The sequence below is a fragment of the Chlamydotis macqueenii genome, chromosome 5 (genome assembly GCF_036417535.1).
Source record: "Chlamydotis macqueenii isolate bChlMac1 chromosome 5, bChlMac1.mat, whole genome shotgun sequence".
Classification (NCBI taxonomy): domain Eukaryota; kingdom Metazoa; phylum Chordata; class Aves; order Otidiformes; family Otididae; genus Chlamydotis; species Chlamydotis macqueenii.
Window position 1 is genome coordinate 50,987,778 of NC_141560.1, and position 21,812 is coordinate 51,009,589.

Consider the following 21,812-nt stretch of genomic DNA (forward strand, 5'->3'; position numbering starts at 1 on the left):
CTGCCTATCCTGATGGGCGACTGTGAGGACAGGCACACATGACTGTGAGATGCTAAAATAAAAAGGTGAGAGGACCTCAGATGGCTGGTGTTATCCGAGTGATCGAGGAGTTCCTCCAAATAGAGCCAAAACACCAGCAGAATGATTCAGTGGTGAATCAGACCCTAAATATTTACCAAACATGTGAGAACTTGCAGCTTGACAGATCCCAGCCAACTTCTGCTCAGGTTTCAAAGGGGAAAAAAAAATATGACAATTGCTTTCAGCCTCTAGAGTCAAAACCTTATTTCTTCCTTCTGTTTTCCCTCCCTTCCTCACTAGCATCGATCCGAGCAGGCCTGCAGGCAGCACCTGGCTTTCAGGAGGGAAAACAAACAAACAAACAAACTTTGATCGGTGAGACAGAGGGAGCAGGTGGCTGTGCAGGGAGGGACGGGTGCTCCAGGAGCAGAGCCATGTCTCAATGAGGCTTTTTAGCTCAGTCTTATGGAGCTGTGCTTGGAAAAATACTCTAGGGGAAAGAAACCCAATGTCTGTGAGACTGGGGTCATTCAAGGTGATTACAGCCATCACTGCAATATTGCTCTACCCCGCCTGGCTGTCCGAAGCGCAAGCTTTAACGAGAGAGGTGCTATGACGGACAGGGCACAGATATTCTGAGCCGCGTAAAAGATCCTCCATAACAGGGAGCATGACACTGAGCTGTCCCACACAGGTGAGGAGGGAGGATGCCCATTTTGTCACCGTTGTGTACCAGAGGACATCGTGGGGGATGGGCGCAGCAGTAAGACAGGATCTCTAGCGGACTTATGCACCATCCTTCCCCTGAGCAAACCTTAAACCCCAATAAAAAGGAAAACATCCAAGCTTTTCTAACTTCTTGTGGGTCATGAAATCGTTTTCCAGCTGCAGTAATTAAATAATTGGATTCAATAAAAAGAGCACCCATTTCCACTGAAGAATTGGATTAAGAATAATGAAAGAAAAACAATCTTTTGACCTCCTCTTATGGCCTTGTGTCACTGAGGAAAGAAGAACAGAGCAGCCAGCTTCTTAACCCAAGAGATTATTTACCTTTTGAATATCTCAACCCCAGTCTAACATGCAGGAATCAAACTATTTTGTGTTGTGATAACATACATGTGGATCTTGGTAATGGTAAGGTAATGGTGCTGCACGTGCAATTTTTGCCTTTTCACATCAACCATTAGGCTCAGAATGCTGAGCTTCCCTCTGAAAGGCCTACATTTCCATTACTTTATAACTAACTAACTAACTAAATAAATTAGGTTCAAGTTGCTAGGTTCAAGCAAGTGTCCAACGGTTGAAAGCCATCCAGAAGTCAAATATTAAAGGTCTGCTGAACTCCAGGCCAGGAAATGCTGGGACAGGTAGTTTTAAGGCCTCTTCCTTGCCTGGGCACATTCCCTAAAGCCTCACAGCAACTGGCAAAAATACTCCTTTGACTGCAGTGAGTTTTGGGCTGGATTTGGCTGCTTACTTTCCAACTGTATTAAACTTAAATCAAGGGAAGATGAGACTTTGCCCAGTGATATTTCATTTGCAAAGACCACCGCAGGCTCCCAGCAGTAGAGCAGGCTCTGACCATGCCACCAGAACCAATTCACCATGCAGGAAAGTCGATGCTCGTTAGCATTTTGTCCTGATAATAAGCCTCAGGGCCCAACTGAGGCTGAAGTCCTCCTCAGCAGCTTCTCAGGTGGTCATGCTGCCCAAAGCAGCCTGGGAGAAGGGCAGGTGAGCTGCCCAGATGTTGGCAGCTGCCAGACTGGCAAACTCCTGCCAGCTGCATAAAACCACAAGAGGATCAATTTGACCAGGAGAGGTCCTGCCTGATGCAGTGGTGCATGGTTGCACCTTCCTTATCACTTCAGGTACCATGCAGTGACATTAAACCTTGAGACTAAGGCTATTTGAAGGAAAAGAGCGACTAGGAAAGAACTGAAGGAACAAGATTGCCATAACAAAGCTATGGTAGAAAATTATTCCAGCTGTTGGAAACAACAAGGGAAGGAACCACAAGCAGTCGCCATTTCACAGCCAACTTGACTACAGTGATGGTGACGATGATGAGGGGACTCTCCAGGTACATACTGACTACTCGAGACTTCAATTGCAGCCTGTTTCTGAGCTTGCTTCTCAGTTATTTACTGATTTTTTTCTTTTCATTTTGTCCAGTAGCCTCCAAGAATTGAAAGCACAAAGGATTAAGTGTAAAATGTTTTATAGCAATAATCTCCTTTTAGAATGTGTGTCTGGGCAAGCCTAAGAGTGCAATTTGTTGATTAGTCATTCTCAGTATTTCTCTCTAGCAATTATATCCACCATTTATAGCCAGCTATTATCGGAATACACTATTCAGGTCCTGGTAAGGGAATATCAAACTACAAAACCATTTCTTAAAGAGTGAATTAACTGTAGGTTCCTCCACTTCATCTTTCTGAATTTTTCCAGGATCATTTCATTTTGGAGGGGAAAATTGCTGTCTTGATGCAATGTGGCAGTCTGTTTTCAAAGATCACTGCAGAGAGTGTTCTTATTTAAGTATTTCAGAGGTGGGTATAAAGTACTGAATCTCAGTATTTATTACTGGCTATTTTCTTCTGTGCAGGAGGTCATGCCACAGAGCATACGAGAGGACTGGTTTAACAAGCAGAGATTGAAGAGCAAAAATGATTGGACTAACGAACCATCATCTTAGCAACTTTTCTGCCTAAGATGGGGTTATGTTTATACCCAGAGCTGCAGCTGAGCTCTGAAGCACCGGTCATACATGGCAGCATCTATCCAGCCCAAAGTGGCACGCTAACTCATGCATGCCTAATGACATAAAACATGAAACCTGAAAGCATGAGACAAAGTCACCAGGTGGTTTCATGACCTATCTTTATTTGCATCATTATTTTACCCAGCAGATGCAACTTCATCCCTATATTTTCCTTTGATCTGGGACATAACACAGCAAAGACCTAGACTGCAGTACTGCTCTGTGCCATCCTCAACAGATTCCCATTGCACACTTACCTGACAGGCAGCTTTCAGTCCACTGCCTCAGAATAACTCTCTTTTTCCATTTCTTATACCAGGTGTTAGAGGAAAAAAAAATATTAAAAATAATCAGGGTGCTTTATCTCATGGTTAAGCAACAGGATGCCTTTTGAGTTTGAGTGGTTATGCTGATATTGTTTACAGCATGCTTTAAGAAAACCACAGCTGTGCCCCGTTGCTTAACTCAGACAGTAGTTAGCACGTAATGGACCAATAAAGTTGAAGAAGAGAAAGTCTGTCTGGGCTTCTTTTTGGAAGGTCTTACACCTCCCCCACACATCAGCATCGTTATGGTCAAGTGGATTTTCTTGTGCCTAGCGACATGCTGTGACCCACTGCTGGAGGAGTATTTCTGGACAAAGCTCTCCCTTGGAAGGAAACTGTGCCTACAACGCTTGCCAGTAAAAAAAAAACCACTGAGAGCTGATGATGAAGCATCAGCTGGGCTTTGGCTGAAGAAAAATCTCCAGGTGAAGTGATAGGGAGGTCACACCTTACAGTCGTTCTTTTCCTGGAAGATGCTGGGTGAAACGTTCCAGCTCTAAATTAGCCAAATAATTGCTGCCTTCCCATTTCTGCCTGCATTCCTTAATGAAACATTCATTTCGCAATGATATCGATGCATTGTTGGATACAACAAATGGAAAATCACCACTGAGATTGATGCAGCTGACTCCAGCTGACTCAATAGGGTAACATTTTTCACTTAAAATAAAAGAAAGAAGGAATTTTGAGATTGTTTATCTTCCTCTAAATCCTTTATTCCCCAAGAAGCACAATTTATGACTGCAGGAAGGCATTTACTCTAAGCCATTAGTGTTCCTGCCCTTGGCTATTAGAAACTAAAGTGAATTTCAGTCTTACCTTCTTCAAGAGGAAAACTGTTATTTTTTACTTTGGTTACTTTATTAGAGATAATTTTTATCTGTAACTGGATTTGGAGCAGAAAGCTCAGACAAGGAGGTCAGCCTTCAGCTCCTGATCCCTTTGCAAGCCAGCAGCATCAGTGAATGCCGCTTCCGCCACCAGTGAATATCCGTGCCTAGGCAACCTGAGCTAGTTGCTTCAATGTGCGTTGGAAAACTGATGCTGACTCGTACCAAGAACAGTCTGAGATCCTACTCAGTAAGCCATCTTTGCAACAGTTGTTGGCCAAAAATCTCTCTGAAGAGCTGGAGCTCAAGGAGAACGCAGTGAAAGGAGATGTCAGGATTGTCTCAAAGACAAGCCCACCTCTCTCCTTTCTGCTTACCAGGAATGCTCTTGATGTGGCAGAGGAGGAAGGCAAGCATGGTAAGCAGAAGGAGGATCCTCCTCTCCTGTGGCTCTCTGTGCCTTTGAGGTACCAAACTGAGCACATGTGCCGCAGTCTCAGAAGAAACTGCAACCTCAGCACTTCACGTTCTTTCAGCATCGCCAAGAGGGATGTGCTCACTAGCACCACTCAGAAACATCCCTTCAACAGCAGCTACTGCAGACTCCCTCGCTTAGCTATGAACTGCACGTTAGCCAGCTGAGATGGGAAACTGGCATAAAGCAGTTAAGCCATTCAAAATCCTTCCTTGCTCCAGTAAGAAAAAACACTTCTGCATTTCACTCTCTCTGTGTTCCCTTTCCTCCCCGGTGTGCAGAAATGCACGTGTTCACAGTGTGTCAGAAGGGAAGCGGGGGCAGATGCAACCGTTTCGGTTTGGATAAAGCAATGATGCAACTGCCGTGAAACAGAGGAGAGAAACTGCTCCAGGTGCTTTAGCCACGTTGCAGAGCAACTCTTACCACACGAACCAAGCACATGGTAAGAGAGGCTCCCCCCGGCCTTCATTGCCATATCCAAAACAGTTACTACAACTTGCAGCAGCTTTGTATTTCCTTAATAGCAGGTCAGCTCCCCTCTTCTCCAGCCTGCCTGAAGCCAGTCAATCCCAGCTGCAGAAATCTGGCCAGTGCTGCAAACCGAAGTGGCCTTTGAGGGCCCCCATGAAAAACTGCACAAGACAAGAAGGTGATGCTCCCTCTCTGACTGCTGGCGGTCACTAGGGACTGCTGATGCAAGAAGAATGAAATCCAGATGAGGCTTTTAGCTAAATGATTTTGGCTTTTTCCTTTACAGTATATATAAATATATTATATACACATACATACTCTTACACTTTTTTTTTTTTTAAATAACTGATGCACTTCCCCCTACTTTCTGATATTGGAAGAGGACTAGACAACCCCTGACCATCTTTTAGTCCATTACTGAGTGAATACATAGAATGAGAGACAACAAAAATAATCACAAAACAAAGCCTTACAAAGCTGTTTCTCTCGGATCCTAGTGCTTCCATCAGGTCCTTGTGCAAAACATTTAAAACAGCAGAAAGTGCTAAGCTGTTACACTGCTCACCTCCTCATCGTTTCCCATCTCCACGCCCCAAAACGGCGGCAAAAGTCTAAGCCGTATGGGTGCTACACCGTCCCCTCAGCCAGTGGGCACGGGCACACGGCAGCCTCCTCCTCAACCAAGCCCTAAACCCCGGAGGTCACCCCTGTGCTACGCTAAAGCAGCCAGGAGCATCGCTTTGTGACTGTGGCAGAGCACCAGATGCTTTACTGGGAAGCACAGAAAACCCAGGCAAGCAGGTAATCAATACCAGTAAGTTTTTTTCCCCTAAATCCTCCAGATCTGGGGCTGCATCTCTTGTGATTAACACCAGCCTCTGTGTATCAAGGTCCTCTTGGGGTTTGGGGCTTTTGTTTTTAATCTTTCATTTGGTTGGTTTTTTAAACAAACTTTAAGTATTTCAGTCCATTTTATAAAAGAATTGTAAAACCAACATGCTGCCAAAGGCCCACACCAATCCTTTCTGCTCCCATCATTCAGACACATGACCCAACAATTTATGAAGCTCCCAACATTGTGGTCAAATTATTTCAGTCATCCTCCCTCTCTCACCCACAGCTGTTGAAACCACTGCCAGGCAAGACTGCTTCCCAATAGAAAGCATTGAAAAACAGTGAAAACAGTTTTAACTTAAAAAAAAGTTGTAGCAGCAGCAGAGCTAGCCCCAGGGCAGCACTGTCACCTCTGAGCTGGTGGTGGCTGCCCTGCCGCAGTGAGGCATCCTACAGGCATGGGAAGGCTGGATGTGTCACAGTGACAGCGGCCATCTGAGTGGCCTCGGGTACCACCGCTGATGCAGCTGGGGATGGGGGCTCCAGCTAACACTCTGCCACGGAAAGTGGCAGAAATGAAGCTGTGCGGGTTCAGCATCAAGGCAACGACAAATTATAAAACCCATGAGCATGAATGCCTGTGTGGCACTTCAGACAAGGGCCAGCAGAGTCTCGCTGGGGGAAGCCGGCCATTACTGTGTGATGGGAACATAAACTCTAGGAAAGAGCCACAATATTTATAAACACTAATGAAATGAGAGAGGTTTTCACCCTTGTGGGTTTGTGGGTTTGGTTTTTGTTTTTCCATAGACTTCAGAGACCCAGAAAAGCTTGGTGTTTACTTTAAAGTGATTGTGCCTTGCACAACAACATCGAGAGCAAGGGGGACACGAGATTATTCACAGTGTTTTGGTGGCCAAATCACTGCTTTTTGAAACTGCTCTTGGAAGAGCTCCCATGAGTTTCCAAAAACACCTGTACACACCTTCAGCTTGTGTTTAAGTCCTGTTAAAATCCCTAGGCCTTAAGCCTGCCTTTATGCATTGCATTCAGATGAGGCAGAGCAGACCCTGGAAGAGTTTGCCCCAACACACACCACTCACGCGAGTGATGGAAACAAACACACCCAGGAAAAAACACAGAGTAGGTTTGCCACTGGAAGAACCTCTACAAACCCGCTTCAGAAATGACCTGGTCAGTGCTGGGTCACTCCTCACATACCTGCAGAAACGAGCAAGGCATGGGCATGTGCCGATTTTCAGCGTGCAAAGATGGGATTTGCCTCTCAGGGACCCAGGAAACACTGTGTCTGGTGTTGCAAAGGCGTTGGTGAGGAGGAAGAACCACAGACAGGAGAAGACCAGTGCTGATCCCATCATGCAGCAAAAGGAGCAGGGAAGCTGCTCTTTTAAATAATGGGCCCCAGGTGAAGCAACGCTTCCTATCTAACAGCTGCAACTGTTCCTCCCAGCTTCTCACCCAAGGCCATGTTAGAAAATCACTGCCTCAAAAGATACCACCTTGTGCACTAACAAAGCGTAGAAGACTCTCTCTGCTTCCCACTATGAGCAAACAGGTTCCTCTGAAGAAAGTTTCAAGCAGAGCAGGACTGCAGGAGAACCAGCATGTGCCTGGGTGGTTTGTGTTCCCTGTCCCATAAAAAGCTAAATCCTCACGTTTATTCTCCAAGTGCATGCAGTGCAACTCAAGAGACTAATGCTCTTCTATGCACGTGGAGCCAAACGCCAGTGGTGAAACCTCCTTTTGAAATCACCCAGTGACTTGAAAGACCATTTGAAAATTTTGAGACTAGAAGTCTTTTATATTGCAGCTGCAAGGCTGCCTTTTCCTCCAGCCTCTGCAGGTAGGTTTTCAAAGCAGCAGTTAATGGGTGAGGAGAGAAGGAAAGCTGGGGAGGAGGAGGAGGAAGCAGCAGCCTTCCCCACCAGCTATGCCAGATGTGGCATAAGTCTTTCCTGCATCCTTACCTGCATCCCAGGTCCCAGCTGCATTTGGCTGTGCTGGGAATGACTAAAAGACCTCACCTAAACAGGCAGTGGTTTGTGGTAAAAGGAGCTGCCATAAAAATAACTTTGGAAAACAAGGCTCAGCTCTTTGGCTTCAGCAATCAGGACTTCCTAAAGTGGCTGAAAACCAGCTGAAAATCGCATCATTTCCATGGTTACCACAGCTGTTGCATCAAAGGTGCTTGTGTAGAGGTCATCCTCCCTGCCCTCTCGTACATCGTTCTCTCATTTTCTTTGATTGAACCACCGGTGTCAATTCTCAGACAGGTTTGTGACAGTTTCCTACCAAGACCACATTTCCCACTGAGACCACATTTTGGCCAGATGGTCTATAGGGAGGGCAACCAAACATGCTCCTCATGCTTGTGGAGACCCTTGTCTGCGCTAGGTCGGATGTTGAAAGGGATCAGTTCTCTCAAGGGATCCGGGTCAGGCAGAAAAGAACACTAGAGTTTCACAGGGGCTTGGAGGCTGGGTTGGGGTGTTTCTGGAGCTGTGGGCTTGAGAGCATGATGGGACAGTGGTGAAGGAGGGGTGTTGGGTGCAGCTGGTGAGGATGGGGCTCAGGAACAAGTCAAGCTAGAAAATACTGAAACATGAACGGTTCAGCCCTACAGCTAGTAGGAGAAAAGGTCCTTCCACAACCTCCAGATTACAAATATTTTCATTTCAGATTTTCCTCTGAGCAGCTGACCTGGCCAGAGAAGTTTCCACACCTCTGGAAGTGACAGCAGCACCTTTTCTCTTATCTAAGTGGCGAAGTGTTTCTTGGTAAACTGGGGCCAGACCCTCACAGAAAGGCTGCACTATACATGCTGGCAAGTCAGGGAGAGGATCTGGGATGTTACTCTGACTTATTTGTTCTTGCCCCTTTTGTTCACTGTTTTCTTTGCAGAACCTACCAAGCAAACACACCTGGGGAATGAGCAGTGTATTAGTTTCTCACTAAAAGTATAGATGGATGCAAAGCAGCTGGAGAAGACAGTGTGGAGGAGGCCTGGACCCCACAAAACCCACTCATTGGCCACATGGATGGGTCAATAGAGCAGGAATAATTACAATGCTGAACAGAGGGATCAGCCTTTTAGGGCTGATGATATGATATGGTATGATAAACCTCCGATTCATTATTTTTGCATGGCTGGTATTATTTTTAAGAATAAAGACAGGTGGCACTGAGTCTGTCTGGGAAGTAGGTAACTTGAAATTTAAACACATGACATCTGTCTGAAAGAATTCATTCAGGAGCTACAGAAGGTCACAAAACCAGAAAAGAATGGGAAATGAGAAGATTCACATTTTGATAACAGTGCTCGTGTCTGAGAATATCGAATATTGACAAATAACTCTTCTTTTTCTCCTGTCCTGTGTAGCTTCTCTGTAAGAGGTGCTGTAAAACCAGCTCTCCAAAGGAGTCACAAAGACAAAAAGGGCATCTTGCTTTCATCACATTCAAATGACGTTTCTATCTACCACCTCTTGAAAAAACCATCAAAACAATTTTTCAAGGGAAAATTGGGCTTTTCCATTTTAGAAGATTTTCTGTAAGGAGGGTCTGCTTTTTGAAGGAAATTTAGGGATTTTTTTTTTTCTTTTTTTTGCTCAAGAGGAGTAAACCTCTGAGAGCACCTGCTGTGGCTTGGTGCAGGAGGGACCTCCCATTGCCTGGTTTGCAGAGGGAGGGGAGGGCTCTGCTTTCGGTGCTGCCTGCCTGCGGCACCTTGCCGGTGGGGAGGGAGAGGACAGGATCTACTGATGCCAGCTCCCATCTGGCATTTCCAAACAGAACAGACTGATTTTCTGTCTGGCTTTTCACTGGAAGGTCAACGTATTTTGCATGGGAAAAATGCAAATTTTTATTTTAGCCATGAATGCAGGAGCAGTAGCCCCACAGTGCCTTCAGAGGCGCTGATCCAGGCACGTGTAATGGGCATATTCATCCATATTCAGTTTTACATCCCCAAATTTTCTTCCATTCTTGGTAGCTGTGTACATCCCATCAGGCTTACAAAACACTCGTTGATTTGGCTGAGTTTGATTTTTTCCCACATATTACCGCGACGAACTATTCCTGGCAGTACCGACACGCAGTAGGCTGGAGGAGGACACCTGCTTTAATTTTACTCTTTAGTCTGAGAAAGTCAGACAAACAAATGGCTCTACAATGAGACTTCAGGAGTCTTCCCTCTGCTCCATTTGGTTTTTCGTGCCATTGCACTACCTGTATTTCTGTGCTGGAGGGGCAGTCACATCTGCATTTCTCTCTCATTTGTACTTGTCTCTCATATCTGCATTTTTCTGACTGGTGAGACAGGTTACCTTTCAAGCAAAACTGAATTTCCATGTTTTGTAAGTAACACCCTAGTTAAATCTTTCCTTATTTATATTCCCTGATCCTGTTTGCATTTTAGAAAGCAGAAAAACCCAAGATGATCTCTAATGGTATTTTAATTTTTCTGTTTTCAGAAACACTGCTGGTTTACTTTACCCAGAAAGTAAGCATCTTACAAAAAAAACCCCTCATTTTGCCTAGTGAAAACTGTTCTGCTTAAAGAAACCGAACCAACTAACCATAACACATGGGTCCATTTATGGGCAGGGCACTTAAAGAAAAAAAAAACAGGAAAATAATTTGAAGTAAAAACAGATGTAGTGATTAAGAGATATACAGAGAAAGTAATTCTCTGTATTCTTTAAATATTTTCAGCAAAATATTTTTCCAAATGGCACATTCCTGTGCAAACCCAATAGGCAACTTTTTCTTGCAGGCTTTTTGCACCCTACTCCATGTTTGTGGATTAAAAAGTATAATGAAAGAGTCTATTTGGATCATGCAATTTCACGAGACCAACCAGACACACTTCTGGTGCCATTTCTGCTTAACTAACACAGCTTTTTTTTTAATCTGCTTTCCCCAGCAGCCTGCTACCCCAGCCCCAGGGGCATCCCAGCCCTGGGTGAGGGTACATGCGGTGATGTGCAGGGCTGTCCCTTAGCAACCCTGCACACCTTGCCTCAACTTCCCCGGCACCTTGTCTCTCCAACACCATCCATCTACCACAGCACCAGCAAGCTCTGGGTTAACAATTCAAAACCCAACTTTCTTGCAGATTCGACCTCATACAATTGTCTCTGTCTGGTCCAGCATGACAACAACCCAAACCACCATTTTTCACGCTAGTGTTTTTACCACACCGCTGCTGCCGGTTGATGAACGCATCTCCTGGGTGTTTCTCCTGCCCATTGCCATAGGCAACCCGAACAGTCACAACCTGCCACCGCCTTTGAATAGAGGCTCCCAATCAATGTTAGTAGGAACTAGAGCTGGCTGGAAATGAGTTCTGAAAAGTCAAGCATCTCATTTAAAACAAACCAAACCAAACCTAAACATCCCCTGTCAAAAAATCCCAGAGCTATTTAAAACAAGATTTGTATTTTGTTTTGCCTTCAAGACAAAGCGTTTGCCCTGCATGTGGGTTTCCATGGCTTCTCCCTTCAGATGACCCCATTGGAGAGGCAGCTGATGAAGGCGGCTCCGTTCTTGCAAAGGATGGATGCGACAGAGCATGCATCTGATAGACCTCGGCATGGCTTAATTACCACCAGATGTCCCTTTTATGGGAGAAATAGTTGCTACAGAAAAAAAAAATCTCTATCTGATGAGGTGCTGGCGGTATTTCCCACCAGCCAACGCTTACCTCCGTGCTGTGCGTGTATCTCCAGCAGACAGCTGGGATCAGTCCGCAGAAGGCCAGAGCAAAACAGAAAAATCCCTGAGGATAGAGAGGAAAAATACCATCAGTTACAGCATGACGAGAAAAATATCTATTTGAAAACACAGTCGGGATGTATTTAATATGCTCGTTTGAGCAAGTTTAGTTAAAGTTAGAGCTAAACATCACCTTCTTTTAATATCGCTCATAATGCTTGTTACTTAAAAGAAATTAGACGGATAGTAATGTGATTCTCCATCAGGAGCCCTCTAATTACACTGTGGCCATTTGAAGGGCTTGGCTAAACAAGTAACCGGGTTCCTACGGAGTGGTTAACTTATTCTGCCCAAATTCCCCTTTGGAAAAAAAGAAAATAAAAAAAAAGGAGAGAAAAACATTATATTTAAAGTATGCTCCTCTTCTGCAGCAGGGCCATGCCCCAGAATAGCATCTCCTTACTCACGGGATTCAATCCCCCGCGTTTAAAACACGGCTGTCAGTTTCAAAGAGGGGAAAAGCCACACGAATAGTCCACAAAAATGCGAGTAACCAGGATGGAGAGCAACCTGCTCTGGAAAAGGAGCTGGACTTCATTCTGTCAGCAAGCTGGCAGCTGCGCAGCCAAGCCGGCTTCCTTAAATCAGCGCCATCTTAGCTAGACAAAAGGATGACAGAAATATAATCAAGGCCAGCAACTGACCCTGAAGTGTTTAAACAATTATGACAATGACACAGGAGCCGGCTAGAGTTTTCTGCCTTCCCTAGGCTTGCAGAGCTGGGAGCTACATGCATTTTCTCTTTATTTGAACAAATCTGATCCAAAAAAAAACCAAAACCCTGATGTAAACAGTGCTTGCCTGTTGTGACAGCTGGACCAAAGGATGTTGTTCACATTTAAAAAAAAATTTTTAAAGGAATAAAAAAAAGTGCCTATAAAGCATTTGAAGGCCAAATGGGCTCATCAAATATGAATCCACAGCTTAGTCTTGGAATGGCAAAAGATGATGAATAAGCACCCATTGAAAATTATTGCCCTTACAAGTTTTTCCATGAATCTGTCCCTCTTCCAACACAAAGTTATGCAGCAGGGGAAATTATCTGACTGCAGTTTATTTTGTTTTCTATTTTTTTTCTACCAGTGTTTTAATGGTATGATATAGCTGAAATATCTTTTAAAAGATTAAAGCTTTCATGAAAATTTATCAAATTCAAGATCAAGGAGAGGAAGAAGAGCATTGCTGCTACCAATTCTGCTTCACCAAAAAACTTTTTCTTAAACTGTATGGTGGAAAAATAAAAAAAAGATCCAAACTCCTCCATATGCAGCAAGAAAGGAAAATGTATTACTTCAGATCCTGGAAATGAATGTGAACATGCCAATAAACTGCCTTTTGCTGGTTCTTGTCCATCTGCTGCCTGCTGTGTTTCTCTGCTGGCAGCAGGATGATGCCCTGCCTGGGGGCTTTGCTCCAGGAACAAGGCTGTCGTTGGCATTTCCCCCCTCTTGCGAGGCTGCCTTGTTTCAGGCTTTGCATCAGACACTGGGGAAAACCGTGCTACAACTCTTATGAAAAATCTTAAATTATGTATGTCCAGTCTCTCTTCTCCTTTTATTTTTTGGGCAGCTGCCTGGCCGTATAGGTGGTGAGATCACTCGCTGCCTTGCCAGGAGCTGAAGTGGGATAACGGCAGAAATGGGACCCTAAAGGAGAGGAAAGCCTGATCAAACGCTGACGTGACAAGGGGGATACAAGTAACGAAGATGGGGAAGAGTACACAGGGCGAGATGCCACAGACCAAAGCACGGCATGACCAAGCCTGAACCTGGCTGGGGCGTGCGGTTCAACCCCTGCAGGTATAGCACAAATTGGAGAGGGGAGGAGGTGAGGTTACACAGGCATTTCAGGTTGCTCCTCACTAGGACTGGACCCTGCATTTTGCAGCTCCTCCAACAGCTTCCCTCCCCAAAAAAACAGCATAACAAAGGCAAGGTTTACACCAAAATCAGGCTCAAAGACAAGAAAAAAGGAGAAAATTATGGCAGATTTAAAAAACAGCACTGACAGCAAGCTGATAGCTCTTCCACACATCGTTCCAGCAAGGGTTTAATAGAGAGGATCCACCATGAACCTGGAGAGTATGAACAACAGCATGCCAGTGGCACCACCCAAATTTCTCCTCCCATGCTCTCCCTTCCTTCCTCCACCAGCTCCAGCACTTACAACATCTCTCTGGGGCCAGAAACCCCAGTAGATTAAAATCCTCCTCCTCTTCCCTTCCTTGGCTCTACCCCACACCTCAGTTCTTCACTTCCAGCATGGGCTCTCCCTTTATTTCTGTCTGGCTTCTCTGGGAATACCAAGACGTGGCCCCTTGGGAAGCTCCCTCTCCATCCAGCCGGTGCAGAGCAATTACACGGCTCCAAGAACATCTTATAAATGAATTATAGGCTGCTTTTTCCTTTCCCAGCCAAAAGGCTTTTGGAAGAGCAACTTTCTAATTACATTAGAAGACATTTGGAGGAAAAAAGAAAAAGGCAACACGTAGTTTGCATACAAAATGCGGAAGGGTCGAGGCTGGTTCACCATCTCCCAGACCCTTGGAGCTCCCTGGAGCTGGCTGCGGGCTGCTGCCTGCTCCCTTTGCAGGCAGCAGCCACATCAGCCCCACGGAGGGCTGTCACCGGCTAGACACCAATTACTCTTTTATGAATGACCTTGTTTCCATCCTTGCTCCAAGGAACAATTTGTCTTTGAGAGACTTGGCAGAATCTGCAGAAACAGCATCTTGTCTGTTGGTGGTTGTATTTTTTAAATCACCTTTCTGACACTTCCCCTCCATTTAAGGGGGTCCGCTTCGGATTGGGGAGGGATCCTCTAGCTCAAACTGAGTTTGGCAGCTCTGTCAAACACATCCAAGTTGCATCCCTCCCTCTCTGACCCAGTTCATCTAAAAGCACACAATGTTTTTGCTTCTCCACAAAGGAAACATGAGCCAGTGGTCTCAGTCTGAGGCAGGAACCCATCCTTGGCTCCAGCTGAGCACATCGGCTCTGCCCACGCCAGCTCCCAGGGGAGCACAGATGCCTCGCGCAGGAGTGCTGCACCATGAGGGAGAGCATGGGTGACGGATTCATGGCAAAAGCAGGATGCTGAAGTGCACGGCTGTGTTATTAAGGACTCTCTACATGCTTGCCTACAATGATACACTTGGGAACAGTAAGGCAAACAGCCTGTGCTGTGTGCTGGCCCTACTGGCACATTGCTTTCAGTGAAAGACTGGGTTATATTGGGCAGTCATTGAGGCTTTTTTACCATAGAAATTGTTTGGAACTGGTGCTTGAAACAGTTGCTCCATCCTGAACACAAATTTTGCTCTAGACAAGTATTTTTTAGGCTGGAAGGTTCAGGTGTAAGAATTTCAGCTGGGCTATTCTGGTTGGCATGTTGCTCCATGCTTTTTTTCCCTCCCTTCTCTCCATCTGACCAGATAGCAGCACACAGTTCCTTAAACACCACTGGAGCCAGAGTCTTTCCTTTGTACAAGCAGTACTAGCAAAATTGCAGTTTTCCTTCCTTCTCCTCCCCTTGCATAAGTGGCATGGCCTTCAGGGCCCCTGAGAGCTCAGGATGTTTACATTCAGGACTGAATGCATGATGGGCCACAGATCATCAAAAAGCAGTTTGCCAGAACTAGAGGACAGTCAATAAACCTGTCACTACTCTCCGTGTTTAAGAGGAGCTTTGGGGATAATAGTCCAGGATTTTAGAACTTTTTTTTATCCTTAAGTTCTCAGTTAGTCTCTAGAAACCAGCTTCCTCGCAAGCGTCAGTGGATGCACAGTGGCGTCTATCTAGTCCGGTGATCCTAATGCAGCTGCAAGACGAGCTCCTGAGCTATGATGATCAGAGGGCTGGAGCACCTCTCCTACGAGAACAGCCTGAGAGAGTTGGGGCTGTTCCGCCCAGAGAAAAGAAGGCTCCAGGGAGACCTTATAGCAGCCTTCCAGTAACGAAAAGGGGCCTAACAGGAGATACAGGGAGAAACTCTTTAGCAGGGCCTGTTGTGATAGGATGAGGGGTAACGGTTTTAAAATAGAAGGAGGTAGATTCAGACTGGATATAAGGAAGAAATTTTTCACCATGAGGATGGTGGAATGCTGGAACAGGTTGCCCAGAGAGGTGGTGGATGCCCCATCCCTGGAAACATTCAAGGGCAGGTTGGATGGGGCTCTGAGCAACCTGATCTGGTTGGAGATATCCCTGCTCCTTGCCTAGATGGCCTTTAAAGGTCCCTTCCAACCCAAACTACTCTATGAATCGACGTGTACTTTAATGATTTGACCTGTTCTGGTTTATAAGCACCCATTATCATTGTTAGGACAGCACCAGTAAGGCCTACAAAGACCGAGGTCCCTCCTCTGTACACACACAAACCTCTAGATAGAAGGCGAGCACTTTTAATTTAAATAGATAAGGAAAAAAAAAAAACTCGGTAGGGAAAGTGAGGCACAAGAAGGAAATGAGATCCACCCAGCAGGTCGGTGAGGGGACAACGCTCCTCCAAGCCCATTGGCATCCCTGCCGGCTTTTCCCCAGGGCCAGCGGTTTACCCAGTGGCACTGTGGCAGATTAGCTATGTCTATCCCTACAGCGCGGCTCGGCTTCCCATACAGCCATGGGTGTCAGCCACGAATACTCTCTCGTCTTCCCTCTCTGATTAAAGGGTGAATTAAACGGTCCCCTAAACGAGGGGGCGGGGCCAGGGGCGGGGCGGGGCCGGGGCGTGACCAGGGCTGGGACGGGCCCGCAGCGCCCTCTAGCGGCGGAGGCGCGGGGGGGGGCGCGGCGGTGGGGCCGGTCCACGCCTGGGGTGGGGGGCTGCCCTCTCCCCCTGCCCCCTCCTCGGCCCCGCGGGCGCCTGCGGCTGCCGGAGGCGGTGGAAAGGGAGCTGGAGGGCAGCCCAGGCGCACGCCGTTAGCCCCCGTTGCGAGCAGCGTGGGGTGGGCGCTTCGTAGCCGCAGCTGCTGGGAAAGCACCCTCCAACCGCCCTCCTCTTCCCGCAAAGAGGTGGGACCGTGTCTTCACCGCAGCGGTGCCATCTGAGACCCGAAACGAAGACGACCGCCTGCCCGAGGGGACGCGAGCTGTGAACGCTAAAGCACAGCGAGCAGGATGGCCTGGGAGCCACAGGGAAAAGTGAAACAGCTGGCGGGGGGGGCGGGGAGGTTCTCTCAGCCAGGGATTTCGCTGGTGGCCACAGCGGTATTCGTGGGAGCTTTGTCACCCGGGCCCCTTCGAACGTCTCAGACAAGAATGTGCATTGAGAAGTGGAAAACATTAACCTCAGGAGCCGCTTTGCACTAAGTTCTGAAGGTGTCTGCTTCCCATTTCAACCATCAATACAGTTTTCTCCAATTACATAGACCAGATAAATCTCTGGAAAGCTAATTTATGTATGACAGCAATGCCATTATCTTATATTAAGCATGGCTTCATGCACAGCAACCTACTTGTGAGCTCCTGCCCTTCACACAACGCAGGCAAACACGCAGTGAGCTGTGCTTTTCCACTCATCCCCCTCCAGCCCCGAGGGTGGAAGCTGCTCCGTGCAAACTAAGCCCTGTGTGCAGGTCATGCTTTTAAACGGAGCCGAGCTCACTGTCCAGCTTACTAAACCTGGCATGGTCTGGGCCAAAACAGGCACTTCGCTGTGGATGGCGGAGGGAACGGTGGCATTTCAGCTCTTGTGGTCCCCCTCCACCTTCTCTGTGCAGGCTGAAGGTGAGGGTCCAGCCCAAAGGCCCCATGCCTGCTGCTTTGTACGCTTTGTATGCCCTGCACCACCACTGTCATGAATGTTTGCATTGAGGGGGGAAGGGGGGGGAGCTAACTTTGCCGTCACAAGTCAGAGGAACAACATGGGACTCAAAATTGCACTGCTAAGGTTTCCCTGCAGAAACCACATGTTGGCTCGGTGAGAAAAAAAATATGCTGGGAATCGTCATCACTGCAATTGCTTTGGTAGATAAGCACCGCCCTTAGACTCCACTCTGAAAGCTGCATGCACAGCCCCTTGGCAGAAGAAACAAGGCACAGAAGGATGCGGTCCTTGGCTGGAGCAGATCGGCAGGGTCACGCCTTTTACAAAAATGTCCCCTTGCAGCACGGGGTGGAGCAACAGGAAGTCCTTCACCAGGTGTGCGTACTCCCCAGCACAAGGCAAAGCAGCCCCCATTTTAAGGGGTATCAGCCCAAGGTTACCAAATGGCCCTCCCAGGCAGTCCCTCCCGATACGCACCATGGCGGTGAGGCACTGTGATTCCCGCACCGTGGCGGCCGAGCTCAGCAGGGCTGCGAGGATCAGGGTCATGCTGAGGCAGATCCCGAAGTGGAAAGCTGGAAGGAAGAGGGAGATAGGAGCTGCAGTTAGGCACCGAGACTTTAGGGCTAACAGAGGCCCGGTCTGATGCTTTCACCCCGAGAGGGGCTAAAAAGTGCGTTTTGGGGAGCTGGTCCCAGGTTGCAGAACAGGAATTATTTTATCATTTATTCAATACCCACTATCTGCATACACTTTGCTTCTCTGGCAAGGCTGTAAACCTCTGAGCAGTTCCCACAGCTCCAGCTGAGCAGAGCACCCTTAAAAGGCTGTCAATCCACCCGACAGACCACAAGCTGTCAATTACTTCAGCACTCCGATAAGGATCCCCCCGCAAAGAGGGTGTGCTGATGTGCAGCAGCTGTCCCACGGCCCCTATCGGGACTCTGTGGCCTGCTAATCTGCCAAAACACTCGCCCTCTGGTTTCCTCCTGGCTGAGGCAGGGTCACAGCCGGTGCCGCGAGGCAGGGCTCCGGGACTGCAGTACTGCCAAGGGCTTTGCAACCCTCGCTTAGGCTAACCCTTCAAAGCCCTAACGTGTGCGAGCGAACCAAGCGGAAGCATCGTTGGAGAGGGGTGGCTGGGAAGGGAGAGCCTGCCAGGCTGGACTACGTGTCAATTTAGATAACCCCTCCAGAATGTGTGGGAAAGGGGGAGGGCTGGACCTTAGCTTTGGACTAACACAGTTTTTCCACCTGCCTTATTAAACTGAAATGGAGAACGAGGATCTAGAGAGGGCATGAGCATGTTTAAGCCTGGAGTACAGCTCAGGAGAAGCAGCAGATGCAAGTGCAGCGGAATATTTGAGTATCTGGGCTGCTCTAGCCTTGTCCTTGAGACTCAGTTTATCTTTCTCCCTTGTGTAGGGAAAAAAAACCCCTACGTTTCCTCCAAAACCATGCATTTCTCCTCCCAGCCTCAATTTTCTATGCTTTGCTTCAACTGCTGTTACAGTCCCTCTCCGCACACTCCCTGGGCTCTTCCAGCCCCACTGCACCTTTGGGTGCCCCTATGGCTGAGCTCCCCTTGAGCTCTCACTGCAGCACAGGAGGAGGATGGGGAGATGGTGAACAGAGAGACAGGAGTGAGCGCAGCAGAACCTGGGCACGCTGCGCTTCCACAGCACCCTTCAGTGCCAGGCATGTGGGTCTGAAACAGAAAAAAGTGTCCGTGGGACTGCACAAGCCCTTGTGCATTCTCCAAAGGCCAGCCCCTGCCTCCTCCTGCCATGCCTCTGCATTTCCTTTGACTGCCCTGGGGCATTTTGCAGCCCCTGGGTTCACCAAAGGTCTGACTGGGATGTGGCTGCAACGTACCTGCGTGGTGGATGGCCCTGTAGGAGTTTATCTCCAGGGAGATGTTGCTGATGAGGGTGAAATGGAGCCCGTAGTGGGTGACTGTGCTCAGCGTGGCAATGGACAACCCCAGCAGCTGGAAAAGAAGGGTTTTTTTCAGGTGGGATTGACAAGGCAGCAGCTCCTGCTGAGCACACACGAAGCTTTGAGGTGTATCTGTGTACTCCTGAGCAGACAGCCTGATCATCCAAAGACCACTGCAGGTACCCCAAAAGCACATAAAAGGACAAACCTTGGACACTTAAACACAGAATCATAGAATGGTTTGGGTTGGAAGGGACCTTTAAAGGTCACCTAGTCCAACTCCCCTGCAAGCAGCAGGGACATACCAAAGCTCTTTTTGTCTCTTGCATAATGAGTGCATGCGACACCACGCAGCCCACGGTCTCTTGGCCCATGTCCATGGATGAAATTCCCACCATGTGACGACAGCCCAGAGGACTGATGCTCTTGCAGCACACCTGTGCAGTCCCACCCGGCTCTGCAGAGTACACACGTGCCGTTATGAGGGCTGCGAGCTTCAAGAGTGGTTTTGGACAGGGATGGTGGTCTCCGCTTTGCTCTTTGCAGTGCTAGTCCCATTGCCTGCTGTTGGCTGTATTTCCTATTCTAGAGTGCAAAGAGCTGAGTCCTGTACTATTCTATGTAATACACGGTGGTTTCTGTCTGTGCAACACGCCGCTGGGCTGCCTGCATTTCCGTCCCATCCCTGAGAGCACGGGTAGGCCTAAGGCATGGGGTGACGACTGGCACGTTACCCTCTGTGCTGCCCAGAGCAAGCCCAGGTGATGAAGAGGGAACATTTCTGATGGCACCTGCCTCTAGAACAGGGCTCCCTGCCCCACGACCGGTGGCAGAGCTGGGGCAGAGGCACCAGCAGCGGGACAGTTAAAAACAGCGCCAACTCTAATGAACCGGGAAAACACAAGATGCGAGGCCACTCCTAGGACCCAAAAAAAAAGGTTTCAGCATTTTGTGCCTTTACAATATGGAAACACAAGGCAGCTATCTCTGTGTCCATTGTGACAGCCCAGTGTCAACATTATCCCCACTAGCAGACTCATAGCTATTGCTGGAGAGTTATAGTTTCAGAGACGAAATACACCCAAGCCGCAGCATTTTCTGCCTATAAACAACCTAATTTGTGGCACCTACTGATCCTTCGTGCTGCGCATTACTGCGTATCTCGATCCACGCCCAGCAAAATGCTAAGTGCAACACTGGTTAGCTCAGATTTCTGAGAAACACCAGTCTAAAATCCTCCCAACTGCAATAACGTGATTCTTGCCGCCCACGGCGCCTGTGCCTTAGCATCTCCTCTAAACACCTTTGGCACCAATCCTCCTTTGATTTTCTCCAAATGCCATATTTTGCTATTTGGAAGAGAGAACAACGTACAGCCGCTACAGCCAGTGGTCCTGAAATGTTGAAATTTGGGCAGACTATAAATTTCACATGTGGCCCAAAATAAGGCATCGCCTTTAATTATACTTTTTCCAAGCCACCAACATTCTTGCAAGTTTTACAACTTGACAACATTCAGCAGAAGCGTTCCCCAGTTTCCCCCATTTCGCACCAGCTCTAACAGCAGATGTCAAGGAGCTCTGCTTTAATTTGCTTCAAAAGCTGACAAAAAGGATCCCTGGAGCTGCTTTCGCTTTGCTGTGTGGATCCTCAAGTCTCTCACATATCCTTCCAGTGAAGCCTTGCGGTTTCATACCCTCACTGATCCCACCTGCAGCTGGCTGCCCTCCCAGCGACAAGTGGGACAGCAGCAGGTCCATCCTCCCTCTTTTGCTCCAGGGAGACAGGAGCAAGTATCTTTTTGCTGAAAACCACCCATTCTGCCGGCAGCGACCTTTCCTTTCTCCTTTGAGGCATCCGCTGGGTTGTGAAAGAGCTGCAGCAGCGTGACAGCCCTGAGAAACCCGAAGTCTATCAGCAGAGTGGGGGTGATGCTGGTGGCCGGAGATAACCACCCAGGGAACAACGATAACTCAGGCAGTTGGCTTTGCTTGCCCTCCGCCCATGAAAAACACAATGTGGGAAAACCCGACCCTCTCCGAACGGGGAGAGGAAAGTCAACGGTTCACCTTGATTCTGCAGAGATCCCCCCCAAACTTGCCTGCTCACCATCACACAGAGGCTGGTCACCAGCAGCTGGCACTTGGTGGTCCTCATCCCGCACGTCAGTTCCATGGCTGCTTGTCCACAGAGAGGGCTGGCAGTTGGTCCGTCCAGCTCTTGATAAAGCCTGGGTTTCCACCAAAGGGAGGCATGGCCACAGCAGGGCCTCTCGGGAAGTGTAGTCCCCACCACGTGCTGATGCACCTCCTCCTGCCCAATTATTAAATCCTGTTCAGAGCAGCTGCCTTCTGCCCGGGCTCTGCCATCAGCGCTGACATGCAGCCAGCACAGAAAAACAGTCTTTCACAGAGCTCAGAGCAAAGCTCCTTAAAAAAAATGTTGAAACTGTTCAGTCAAGAGTGAGTATCAAAATACGCTGGTTTTCACTTTCACTGGGATGCAGTTTTGCTTCATGAACACTGGCACTATTTTTTTAAAAATCTGCATAAATAGTATCTTGGGAAAAAGTTTAGGAAAATGT

At 47.8% G+C, this 21,812-nt stretch overlaps 1 protein-coding gene across 2 annotated transcripts in view; it reads right to left on the reverse strand.

The window, feature by feature from the left end:
• The window catches only part of TSPAN32 (tetraspanin 32), a 28,432-nt gene extending 7,000 nt beyond the window's left edge, over window positions 1–21,432 (reverse strand). The window contains exons 1-4 of one of the 2 annotated variants that reach the window (XM_086749197.1): window positions 21,338–21,432; window positions 19,166–19,280; window positions 17,768–17,865; window positions 11,453–11,527 (exon numbers count right to left, since the gene is read on the reverse strand). In XM_086749197.1, coding sequence (XP_086605323.1) covers window positions 11,453–11,527; window positions 17,768–17,865; window positions 19,166–19,280; window positions 21,338–21,403 — 354 coding nt within the window. In that variant the 5' untranslated portion in view covers window positions 21,404–21,432. Of the gene's footprint in view, window positions 1–11,452; window positions 11,528–17,767; window positions 17,866–19,165; window positions 19,281–20,713; window positions 20,932–21,337 lie in introns of those variants that run through there. The other variant, XM_086749198.1, reaches the window with a different exon arrangement.
• Window positions 21,433–21,812: the final 380 nt, after the last annotated feature.